The sequence below is a fragment of the Amblyomma mixtum genome, chromosome 2 (genome assembly GCF_055824585.1).
Source record: "Amblyomma mixtum isolate Tamu chromosome 2, ASM5582458v1, whole genome shotgun sequence".
Lineage (NCBI taxonomy): Eukaryota > Metazoa > Arthropoda > Arachnida > Ixodida > Ixodidae > Amblyomma > Amblyomma mixtum.
This window is the reverse complement of record NC_143013.1, coordinates 284415379-284427760: the sequence shown is the minus strand read 5'-3', so window position 1 is coordinate 284427760 and position 12382 is coordinate 284415379. Positions and strand designations below refer to the sequence as shown.

Below are 12382 nucleotides of genomic sequence, written 5' to 3'. Positions count from 1 at the left end.
ATACAATTGACCAAAGGGAAGAAGTCCCACGCGATGTGAGAAGACGCATCAACGTGCACCCCATTCCGCGGAATATGCATCCCGCATATAACATCGAGAGGAGGAAAGCAAGAGGTGAAGCCCTGCAGAAGAAATGGGACAAGCAAATTAACACCCTTTACGTGGACGCCGCAGGACAAAAGAATGGAGTCATGACTATTGTGGTATCAACGCCTTCAGGGTCGATGGTGAACTGCGCCTCGGTGAAAACATCTAACCCCACTCACGCAGAGGAGGCAGCTATTGCATTAGCTGTAGCATCTAACCCCAACGCCGTTGTGCTCACTGATTCCCAGAACGCCTGCCGCAACTTCAATAACGGATTAATTCACAAGTCAGGGTTGTCATTGCTGACTAAGCATCCACCCAACCAAGTCTCAGTCATCTGGTTCCCCGGTCACCTGGAACTACCAGGAGGAAACGAAGCCGCCCACAGGCATGCCCGAGCTCTTCTATACCGGGCGTCTCCCCCTGATGACCATGATGGGGGCCGCGACCTAATAGGTTTAGCAGTGTATGCTGACAATCTTGCGCCATACAGAACAGCCAGAAAGGAGTACCCAACACCACACAAATCCCTCAACAAGTTAGAAGAGAACACCCTTAGGAGACTACAAACCAACACATACCCAACACCAGCTAAATTACACCAGTGGTACCCTACACTATACTCTCCGCAGTGTCCACATTGTGGAGCGGTAGCTAACCTCTACCATATGGTGTGGGCATGCCAATTTAATCCCTTAGTTGACCCCATTCCCAACCCCTCGGAGGAGCAGTGCGAGGCTATTCTGCTCAGCGATGATCCTGACCGTCAGCACTGGCTGGTGGGGAGGGCCAGCGCAGCAGCAGCAGCCAGTGGACTACCGGACTAGGCGGCCCACCCACATGTTCTGAGAATATTGAACAAATAAAGATGTTTGTAATCAATCAATCAATACCCCCGACAATGGTGCCCGCGTCTGCTGTGGAGCCAAAAAGCGCGCGCTAGCACGTGACCACGGCACTTCAGCCAATGAGAGGCCTTATTATCCGGCTGAGCGCTAGCAGAGGAGAAATGTCTGAAAGTTCGAAGCATTTCGCTACTTTTGCTTCGTAGAAGGTCTTTAGAATAACCAACCAGCTGCTCAAGAGTGCACCGCATCATTGGTTTTAGAGCGTTAGCGCAAATGTTCGCGTTTCTCAAGGTCGCTTTATTATGAAAACAAGGACATCCGAGTGGGATCAGTGGGCAGTAGCATTGGTACACAGATTGTGGACCCCCTAATTGGCGTAGCATGTTCGGAGTGTACCAAACGATTCAACTCTTTATGGAGCATAATATTACTAGTCGAATCAAAGCTTAGCATATCATAGAGATTCGCACCGACGACCTTTGGTTCCCCAAACCGGGACGTCTCGAAACTTCAAGCGTCCACTACGGCCACACTTGTTGATGTAGATGTCCGTGTCAAGCGATTTTCGTCTTGCGCTGTATAGGTTGGTATAAAAAAAGTAGACATCCGGATATAACGAAAAATTTGTACCTGGTATAGCGAGCATGGCTAATGACGCAATATTTGTTCGATATTGTTAACGCTCGATACTCAAGCGCTGCCTGAGCGTTTTGCTCTTTATTGCACGGTGCACCAGTTTTCAGTGTACAAGTTCAAGAAATTGCTGATCCATTGAATGACTGACGACCCTAATAGTTTGTTCAATGTCTACAATAAAGTTATTGCTACGACCAAGGGGAAATGACGCGTCGTTCCTCGACACGCAGGAACTGGCTACGAGATCCGGTTCCCGAACACCGAGAAGGTGCTCGCCATGGAGGAGGACCTGCTGTCCATCGTGCGCGAGCGGACGGCGCAGGCCCGGGTGTCGCGAACACGGCGCAACCTAATCTTCTCACTGGGCACCCAAGACACGCGCGGCTTCACCGACATGTTTGGTCGGCTGGAGGACCTGTGCAAGGAGAATGAAGTAGAGGGCATGGGCGTCACCTTTACTACGCTAGAGGACGTCTTCATAAAGTACGACGATGGCTTTTTTCAGATCTCGCTTTTCGACAAGTGCGCAAAGACACGGTGGGGTGGGGAACGGCACAGCATGGTGCCGAACGGTATACGGTACGGTACGGTACGGTACGGTACGGTACGGCATGGCCGGACAGACGGACACAGCAGACCAGGCAGACAAAATACGACTTGACTGACCAGACAAACCAGACCGGATTGTCGAGACCAGACAGTAAAATGCGTGGGCTTCGTCGCACGGATTTTAACCATCTTTCTTGTACCTAGCAGTGAAAAGATGCTTAGGAGAATTCGGGAAAAAATGACCTCGAAATAGTTTCACGCAATATGACAGCCCTGTTTGGAACATTGATAAAAGGAGACAACTATAAATACAGGTCTTCGCGGTACATTTCGACTTAACTATTTACCCATGGTACCATATACGATCAGAGGTTACGTCAAACAGCACGCTTAGAGTAAGTGACGTGATAGATTAACGTCTCTCTGACTACTTGTAGAACCTTGAGACAGTCAGTTCATAAAGGGGCGCCTACCGACCACATAAATAAGTTTCACAAAGTGTGCAGTCCTTTTTGGGTGTTTAAATTCGTTTTCTTTTCCTTCTGAAGTGTCAGTCGTTTCTTTCAGAGCACTGGAAAGTATTTGTTCTTATCTTGCAGGATGTCCACTGAACCGGAGATTATGGAGTCTAAAATTTCCAGCGAACGAGAGGGTAAGAAACTACCAGACCGCGCTGCCTGCGGAAAGAACTCATCCTCATGCCTAGCGTAAAGTTTCGCTCCTATACATTTGAAGAGTGCTTTGAATAAAGCATTCATTTTAACGCGACAGCTTTGAGGAGCCCGTGAAAAGGGAGGGGGCGTTGACCGTGAGCGAAAATTGCGCGAAAAATCCCCAGAGGAGCAACTTAGGTGGGCAACCTAGGTCACGTGACCCTGTGACGTCATTACAACCTGCTTACCGTGGCAGGTGGAAGTTACATTACTGACTGGTCGCGAGAGGTTGCTCGGGAAGAGCAACCTGATGCTCAGATTCCCGTGGGGGATACAGCAGCAGTGCTGTCCCACTCAAAGCTCGAACAGGCTTAAGTCACACGGCGGTTCACGGTTTCCTTCCAGAAGCTGTTCTTACTGTAAAAATCACACGACTAGGCCTTCTGCCTCGTATTCGGGAGCGCATTTTTAACCGTGGGCGCCCGTCAGTGGGCTTGAGGGCGCAGTGGTTTTGGATTCGGAAAATTTATTTTTTATGCTAATCTGATGGGCGCAATCATGGAAAAGGGCAATTTTTATGTAGTTTCGGAGAATTTCAGGCAGCGAAATTGTCTCGCTTTTCTCCAAACTGACGGACCTTTCAAGCTTCTGCAGAGAAAACGGGCGTTAAATAGGGAATTTTGGGTACATTTTAGGGAATTTTCGTTTAGGTATGGAACATTATTGCGCCGACGCCAACGCCAATAGCCCGAAACTGAGGAAACAGCTAAGAACAGCGGAAACGGTGACCACTAGGCCACTGAAGCGCAGGATTAGAGCATTCACATTGAATGCGGGAGGGGCTGAGATTGTATGTGGGATATCAATTTTTACCGGCGAGTTCCCTGAGGTCCATTCACCAGGGGGTGCTCTGGAAGAGGCACCTTTCGGGCCTGGAGGGCTATACGGACGGCGCCGCCAACGTCAGGAGCTAGGGACAGCTAACGCTGCGAAATTCGCATTTAGTTAAACTTCGCAACATATGAATTGCCAAGCAGTCGAGGATTCATCACTCATTATCCCGGATCTAAGGTAGATAAGACAAAAGGAAAGCCTGATGCGTAATTCAATGCCAACGTATGCGTCCGAGGCAACGCAGAAACCACTAAGAATTTGCTCCCACGCGAGCCATCGTTGTTTAAATTGCCACATAGCGGAGAAATAATAGCTTTCCCCCCATCTTATCGGAAATCGGAGCCGACCAGGGACCACAACTTACTCTTGTCGTGAAATGTTAACTGTTTGTTTAAATGCTTGTTTGGGCGTTTGAAAGATTTGTTTAGTCCATATATACGACCTCTTGGGTCTACTGATCAGACAGGGTAAAAAAAAATAGAACAAGATTCAAGAGGGGGAAAGGTTAGGGCGCCAGATCCACAGCAGCCGCCCGCACCAAAAAGTGCCTATAAACTCGCTTCTGGAGCAAATGGTCTTAGGCCACTGCCGATGGGGGTCTCACAGCTTTTTAGACTGAATAGGTTCTACCGCACTGCTGACACGTTAAAAAGCGGACAGTCGGTAATATAGCGTCAGAAAAACCCAGCCGTCAAGTCCTAGTTCGTTTCCCTGCAATAAATGTTGTATCGGAAACTACATTCAAAAGGCTGTCTCAATCTACTTATGTAATAGGAGCTTACCTCTGCTGTAACATAGCCACGACGTCGCATGACGCTATCCGTTCAGCACACTCGTCTCATGAGTCCTACTCCTCTGTGTGACGTAACCAATGTGGAATAGCTCGTTCAATAGCGGGAGAAATACTCGAAACTGTGGCCATATATTCCAGACTGAATACAAATATCAAAAGCAGACCATCTTGACGACAGCGATTCTAGACGATATGGCACGTCGTGCACTTGCACCGTCCTTATACACGTCTCCGTCGCAGGCAGCGTTGTGCAGGGGGCAAGCGACGATATCAAGGTGTCCCCATCTATCGGCGGTCAGATTACAGCGCTGTTGGCAAAGCGGCGAGCCCTGTTGGCCGCCAATTCGGTACCGGCGCTGGTGCTCTACCTGCTCTTCGTCGCCACGGTGTTCCTCATGGAGTACGTGCAGTCGGGACCCTCCTGGATGGTCTTTCTCTTCCCGGAGGCGGTGACCGCGCTTCGACAGAAAACGGGATACTTGGGTGAGATATCAGCGGTGGCAGAAGTCTCGACTAGGAAATTAATCGTGGTCCCCGCTGAGACAAGCTCCGAATATGCCACATGCTCAGCGGCAGGAACGTATACCCCGCCCTTGCTCGCATCAGCTATTACTTCCTTGGAGATTCATGCACCGGAAAACTGATGAAACAGAGAACCAACGTTAGGAGTGGCCTTTAAAATATGAAAGCTGTGGTGAAAGCAATGATATCTCTTCATTACCATCACCAGCCTGACTGCGTCCACTGCAGGGCAAAGGCTTCTCCTATGCCTCTCAAATTAACCCGGTTGTTTGCAAGCTGCAACCACCATATCCCCGCAAACTTCTTATCTCAACCGCCCACCTAACTTTCTGCCGCCCCCTGTTTGCATTCTCTTGGAATCCACTCTGTTATCCTTAAGGACCAGCGGTTATTCTGCCTTCGCATTACATGCACTGCCCAAGCCCATTTCTTCCTCTTGATTTCGACTAAGATGACAAAGCCATGTTTGTTCCCTCATCCACTCTGCCCGCTTCCGGTCTCTCAGCGTTAAACCTATCATTTTTCTTTCCATAGCTCCCCGCGTTTTCCTTAAGCTGAACCCTTTTCGCTCGTTCGCCCTGCCGCGGTGGCTCAGTGTTTATGGCGCTCGGCTGCTGGCCCGAAAGACGCGGGTTCGATCCCGGCCGCGGCGGCTGAATTTCGATGAAGGCGAAATTCTAGAGGCCCGTGTACTGTGCGATGTCAGTGCACGTTAAAGAACCCCAGGCGGTCGAAATTTCTGGAGCCCTTCACTACGGCGTCTCTCATAGCCTGAGTTGCTTTGGGACGTTAAACCCCAATAACCCAAACCCTTTTCGCTCGTTAGCCTCCACGTTTCTGCCCATTGGAGAGTACGGAAAAAATACAGCTGCTGTATACTTTTCTTTTTAGGGATATTGGTAAGGCGCCAGTCATGACCTCGTACTATCGGGGAGAACGAGTAGTCAGTTCGATAAGAAGCCATTAGTGAATTAAGGTATGCTGCAGTGCGTTTCACACACTGTTGGTGCACTTGTAAAGTTTAGAGAGACACTGCGTACAAAATGCGTAAACTCAGCCTCTACAGATAGGATACCGCGTTCTGATCACAAAGAGACCATTGTCATCGTAAGCAGAGTTTTTATAAGCTATAAAAGGACAAAAAATACAGTTGTCACCACCACAGGCCAATTTCGCAAGTAAGTTGCACGCGTCAACACCGATTTTCTGGCGCAGATTTTGGAGGCGCCATTCTCTTAAGACGGCATCCCGTCATTTTTGTTATAGACGTCACAATTTTGAATCAGGCGGTGGGAATGTTCTTAAATTCAGTTTTCTCATACATAAATGCTGGTTTGGTTTGGTTTGGTTTATGGGGTTTAACGTCCCACAGCGACTAAGGCTATGAGAGACGCCGTAGTGGAGGGCTCCGGAAATTTCGACCACCTGGGGTTCTTTAACGTGCACTGACATCGCACAGTACACGGGCCTCTAGAATTTCTCCTCTCATACATAAATGCGGCTTGTGCTGCCGGAATCTAAATTTGCAATTCTTAAAGATTGAAATCTAAGTTCAATAATAAATTCAAACTTTAAATTTAGGTGCTAATAAAATTTTAACGGTTCCATTTATGAAAAAAAATTTAACTGTTGTAATAACATGGAGTCGCAATATTTAAATTTTGCTTAAATTTTTAAATTCGAAAGGCTTAAATTAAAATTTTAATTTATATTTGAATTTATATTTAAGTTGCACTAAATGTATTTTTACAATTTTGAGGAAAAATTCATTCCCTCTCCTTTTCGTAAAAGAATACAATGGAGGGACTGGCACGTCTCTCCTTGCTCTAACCCCCCTTTTGTGGGGAGAGGAAAGAGCGAAAATCAGTCTGAAACATTTCTTGGCCCCCCAAAATTTTTGTGGTTAAGTTCAATTGCGGCCCTCGCCGAATGTTTTAACTGAGCTACAGCCTATAATTTGTTCAGTTTTGATTACTGAGATGAATGTAGTTCCCCTCGGTGCACCTTTTAAAGGGTTCTCTGTACCTGCAGTTTTGTTGCAATTGTCGTTCTCGTAGAAAGGGATTACCAATATTTCGAGATGCCATCGCGGAAAGCATGTTGTGTATCTTTGGAGATTTGTCTCTTTCCTCTGTGAACACGCTACACATGCGTGAGACACCACTGGCGTTAACGCTGCTGGTCGTTGTCATTCCTCAGTGGCCTTGGTTGAAATGCTCTCGGTTGAAATGCTGCCAATTTGGCCGTTGTCCAGATTGGCAGCAGTGTTCTACAGTTGGATGCGACTTAAGAAAACTCCAGTTATTAACACTGGGCCATGGTCCGCGGCGTCCTGTCCGCTATCCAATTACAACAGTAAACCAAATAAGCTTGTTTATTGCTGGAATTTATTAAACAAGCTAGATATGATAATTCTAGTCCTTATAATTTTTTTTCTCGTGATTAGCTTTTCGTTTAAATATCAAGTTTTTGCAACGGACTACTTTTTGTCGTGGTGGAATTTTGTGCGGCAGTCCTGAATGTCCAGCTTCACTGCTGACTTAAGTTGTATCCGTCTATACCGGGGGCACTGATTAAATCGTGGCGTCGTTGAAGGGGCTCCGCCAGTCCCGGCACCTCCAATAATTTAGATGACGATGTCGCACCACAATTTGTCGGATGCGCCATTACGCTTCACTTCGGTTAAGCAAGCTTGTCGCTTGAAGTTCTCAGCACAGTGGGCTTTTCTGCCTTTTTTTTTAATTCGAGGTTTCGTGACTGCGACGATTAAAATACTCTGATGAGCCTCTGAAACTTGAATCTACCCTGTGCGCAGATCGCAGCGTCGAGATCGACCTGGGCGCGGTGTACTCGGATACCGTGACGATCGTGCGGGGTTTGTCGACTCCGCTGGCCGCCAAGCACTACGCGCCGCTAATCCAGGACGTCACCACCATCAAGGAAACAGACTTGCCGCTGAGCAACGAGCTGGACGGTCTCGGTTCCAAGGAATTCCTCAGTTTCTCCCGTCAATACGCCGTCGGGGCCGACTTCGGCGATGCGGAAAGGTCTCTCACGTGGCTGCATGTCTTCTAACAGCATGCACTTGGCGAGAATTGAATTCAAATGGGTGTTCAGTAATGCGAGAGCATGATATGATTGTCGCGTCAGCAGATGTTTCCATAAATTTGTCCGCACGATTATGTCGTTCTCTGAAGATAAATGCATGAAAGCGTGATTGTGACAAATGTGTGGTAAAATGTTGCCGTGGGAGAAAGCGTTGAGAAGGCTTCATATGTGGCAATGCTCCGTGCAAACATGATTGTCGCGCACGAGGCATTTTAAAAAAACAAAGAAATTGCGAAATGCTGCGAACGTCTATATGTAGTTTTCATACTCTAGGACACCTTTTGATTCAGTGAATGCGCCGTCACTCAAGCAGGCAGTGAATAAACAGAGGGTAGAAAACGCGCTCACAGATATCCTGGAAAATATATATTTTTCGGTCGCTTATGAGCAGTGCTGATGTGGATCCGCACTATTGTCGCTGATGTGTAGATCAGCGACCATAATGCTTAGTCGGAGAAGCACGAAGTTGAGTTCCTGAAAGGTTATCGGGAAAGGGTGCCCTATTTTTCTGCTCTCTAGAAGTGTTCAGACTATTGGGTTCAGAAGAAGTATACCTGGAATGTTTTAGAAAACAGCTCAGCAAACTACTATCTACTGATGACGTTGGCCTACTGAGAAATTCAGTTCACGAATTGTGCAGATGATTATGTATTTTAAAGGCGCAATAGCATCATTGACTGAAAAACGCTATAGCACGTGCACCCATGTATCACCGGTGTATTGTACCCAGCGACACTGGGGATCGTACACCGCATCTCCAACTTGCGAGATGGATGCTCAAACCACTCACTCTAAACAAAAGGGAGTGAAAAGGGGGAGTAAGCTCTCCTCTAGTGCACTCTCTTTTATAAAAGTTGGTGCGCTAGAGGAAAGCTCACTCTCTTTTTTTCTCTGATACAGGCGTATTCTTGTTTAGAGGCCACCGCTACTGTCTGCTCGAATTATAGCCCACGATTAGGAGCTAAACAGATAAGGTACGTAGTGTACATAGGCAGGGCAGAAAATACCATTCGGAAGACTTAAAACTCAGCAGACTACATTTGGTGGTCAGGAACTGGAAGTAATGAGGGAGTGCAGGCTAGATAGGCAGAGTGGTCAGAAACGATATGGGTGCCTATGAATGTGTACGGGAAAGATTCGAAGTCGTCCTCGAAGTAGCCAACGCCTTGTCTATTGGGCGCCCTGCGCACCCAGTCCGCAGACGTGGTGGAACCCGTACGTGCCTTACAGCAAGAGCATTTCTACGTCGCTGATGAACAGCGCGCTGCTCCGGTACTACACGGGCGACGCCAAGGCACGATTCCGGGTTCATCTGCTGGCCTTTACCAAAGTAAGTGGCGGGGTAGCTCATGTGTGCTTTTTTTTTATTTCCGCCGACGAAATTACAACACTCCGCCGATAGAAAGCCCTGCAATGGCAGGCCCGGTTTGGAGGCGTCCAGTGCCCCTCGCTTGTTGTCTCCGTCGGTACGCATTGCCACACTTGCCCATTAACTGGCGCCGACGGGCCAGTAATTGGCGAACAGTAGGGCCATATCTTGCACCATGCTTAAAAGCAGTAAGACCGCGGGAATGGAAAATTTTTCGAGAAACTGCAGAACAAATTAACAAAACACGTGAAATGTCTTCAAAAATATGCGTAAACCAAGAGCTGGGCGACTTAGGAAAACAGATCTATTGCATCCAGTTATTGTTCTCAGTAAAAGAAGGCGATGCTATCCTACCAGGAAATAGACCAAAAATTGGAATCTTACCGACGAATGAAACTGGAAGTGCAGGTCCTTTTCCGGGATAAAATAAAGCTGTCCACTGTCCGCTGGATCTCTGAAATTCGCGATGCAGCTAAAGGTGGGCTAAGAAAATTCGGGAACTATATAAGCTGTCTGGTTAAAAATACTCAAAGAAAGCAGGAACGAATTCAAATTCAAGATGCCGGGGGAAAATGTTTAGGAGACCGCGCTGTGAAATACATTGCATCATTTATAGTTGTCATTTAGGGGCGATGACAGAGAACTCTCCCCGCAATAATGAACAACACAGGACAGCATAACAGAAAGGAGCTCAGAATTTGCCGATCTTAACGAAAAATAAATATATGCAAAGGGTGTGACCCAATAGCTTAATGGCTTGACCCCTTTATATACCCCTTATATATCTTGCCGCGCGGTGATGGATTATATATCTGTGGCATTCGGCCGCAGCCTTCGGGCTGCGGTCGTGTATCTGTTTTTTCAGCAAGCGTCCGTCCCGGCGGACGCGGTTGTTGTGACGCGCGTCTTTACTTTCTCTTTTATTCTGTCCTCTTACCTTTGAACTCTCTTCTATCTGCACGTGGCAGCGGTGGTGGTTCGGTTTGAGCCAGTTGGCAGGCCCGTGTACTTTCCTTTTCATCCTTCTCTCAGTCGCAACCACCGCGCGGTGACCACCGAAGAGCTCAGGCGCCGCTGCCGTCTTACAACGCGGGCATCGCTGAATGGAACACTGGGGAAATTGAAAATTAAAAATTAGTTTTTGAGGAAAGGAAATGGCGCAGTCATTTTCGGACATCTCGGCGGACACCCGAGAGAGAGAGAGAGAGAAAACTTTATTGTCGGAAAAGAAGGGTTCCTGGGCGCTTAGCAGAAGGGCCAGGTGGCCGTTAGCTGATAGCTGGCGGCGACCTCTTCGGCGCGCTCGATGGCTCCTGCCTGGACGGCGGGGTCCGAGCTGCGCAGCACTTCTTCCCAGGCGTCTGGTGAGGGAGCTTCTATAAGAGCTTCCGGAGGAGGATTCTCCAGGCAGTCCCATAGCATATGATCGAGGGTGGCAGTGCTACCGCAGTGTTTGCAGGTGGGGTCTATGAGATCGGGGTAGATGTGGGCGTAAATGTACAACCGCACCGTAAGGAAAAGGATAAAGGTGGGAGAGAAAGAAGAAAGAGAGAAAGACGTGCCGTAGTGGAGGCCTTCGGAATAATTTCGACCACCTGGGGATCCTCAACGTGAACTGACATTGCACAGCACATGGGCGCCTTTTGCGTTTGGTGATCCGATAGACGCGGGATCGATCCGGGCCGCGCCGGTAGAATTTTGATGGAGGAGAAATTCTAGAGGTGCGATGGCAGTGCACGTTAAAGATCCCCAGGCGGTCGAAATTATTCCGGTGACATCCACTACGGCACCTCTTTCTTCCTTCATTCTTTCATTCCCCTCTTGTCCCTTCCCCTACGACGCAGTTCGGGTGTCCAGAGATTTTCTTTCCTGAAAACCAATTTTCATTTTTTTTTTTATTCGCGCGTGTACTGCGCGGCGTCAGTGCACGTTAAATAACCCCAGACGGTCGAATCCGCAGCCCTTCACTACGGCGTCCCACATAGCCTTCATTGCTTTGGGACGTTAAACCGCCATAAACCATAAACCTTCGCCTCCATCCAAATGCGGCCGCCGCGGTCAGGTTCGAGCCGCCGGCCAAATAGCCGAGCGCCTGTTGAGGACAGAGGGGCCCTAAAGTTGGATGTGTCATTTGGCGCCGCAGGTCTCGGCTCTGAAAGACGATGTCGAACTCCATTACGGAGGAAACTGTACAGAATGTTTATTTTACATATTTACAGTCGAGATGGGAGTGCTGTGGTCACCAAAAAAACATCCCGTTAAAGCTGAGGCTTAACTTGGTTAAGCTTGGAGAATGCGAAGCATCATCGTGTCGCGTAATTTGGAGGCGCACAACCACAGCGACGGCGCGAGGTGGGCCCCCGTTTCTCCACTGTCGTGACGTCATCGTGTCACGTGGTGTGACGTCATGTATCACGTGATTTGGAGGCGTACAACCACAGCGACGGCGCGAGGTGGGCCCCCGTTTGGATGGATGGAAAAAACTTTATTGTCAATAAATTGGTGTTCGTGACCCTTACGGGTCACTGGGCGCCGTGGTCGATCCTTGGTCCAGGATGCCGCACTTGACTGCTGCCATCTTGGCTCGGCGCACTAGGAATCGTTGCGCTTCCTCGTCCTCGCTGGCCAGCAAGCGCTCCCACTGCATCACACTCGGGTTTATTCTTGGCTCTAAGTCTGCCTTAGGGCAGGTCCATGTGATATGTTCTAGTGTAGGTTTACCCTGACACCACGGACATTCGTCTGCATATTGTGTAGGGAAAATCTTGTGTAGTTTGTGAAGGTGTGGGTAGGTACCGGTTTGTAGTCTGCGCCAGTCTACCGCCTCCTCTTTGGTGAGCCTTTTGTGCGGGGCTGGGTAGCGTTTCCGCTGACCCCTGTAATGATCGAGTATATCTGAGTACGTGGGGGTAACTGGGTCAAA

General features: G+C 48.5%; 1 protein-coding gene across 1 annotated transcript in view; it reads left to right on the top strand.

Annotated features, from left to right (window-relative positions):
• The window catches only part of LOC149364310 (phospholipid-transporting ATPase ABCA3-like), a 96213-nt gene that overhangs the window by 44261 nt on the left and 39570 nt on the right, over positions 1–12382 (top strand). Inside the window, exons 15-19 of the mRNA XM_089574252.1 lie at positions 1802–2054; positions 2720–2772; positions 4701–4943; positions 7798–8029; positions 9285–9420. Of these exons, the coding sequence (XP_089430378.1) occupies positions 1802–2054; positions 2720–2772; positions 4701–4943; positions 7798–8029; positions 9285–9420 (917 nt within the window). The remainder of the gene's footprint in view (positions 1–1801; positions 2055–2719; positions 2773–4700; positions 4944–7797; positions 8030–9284; positions 9421–12382) is intronic.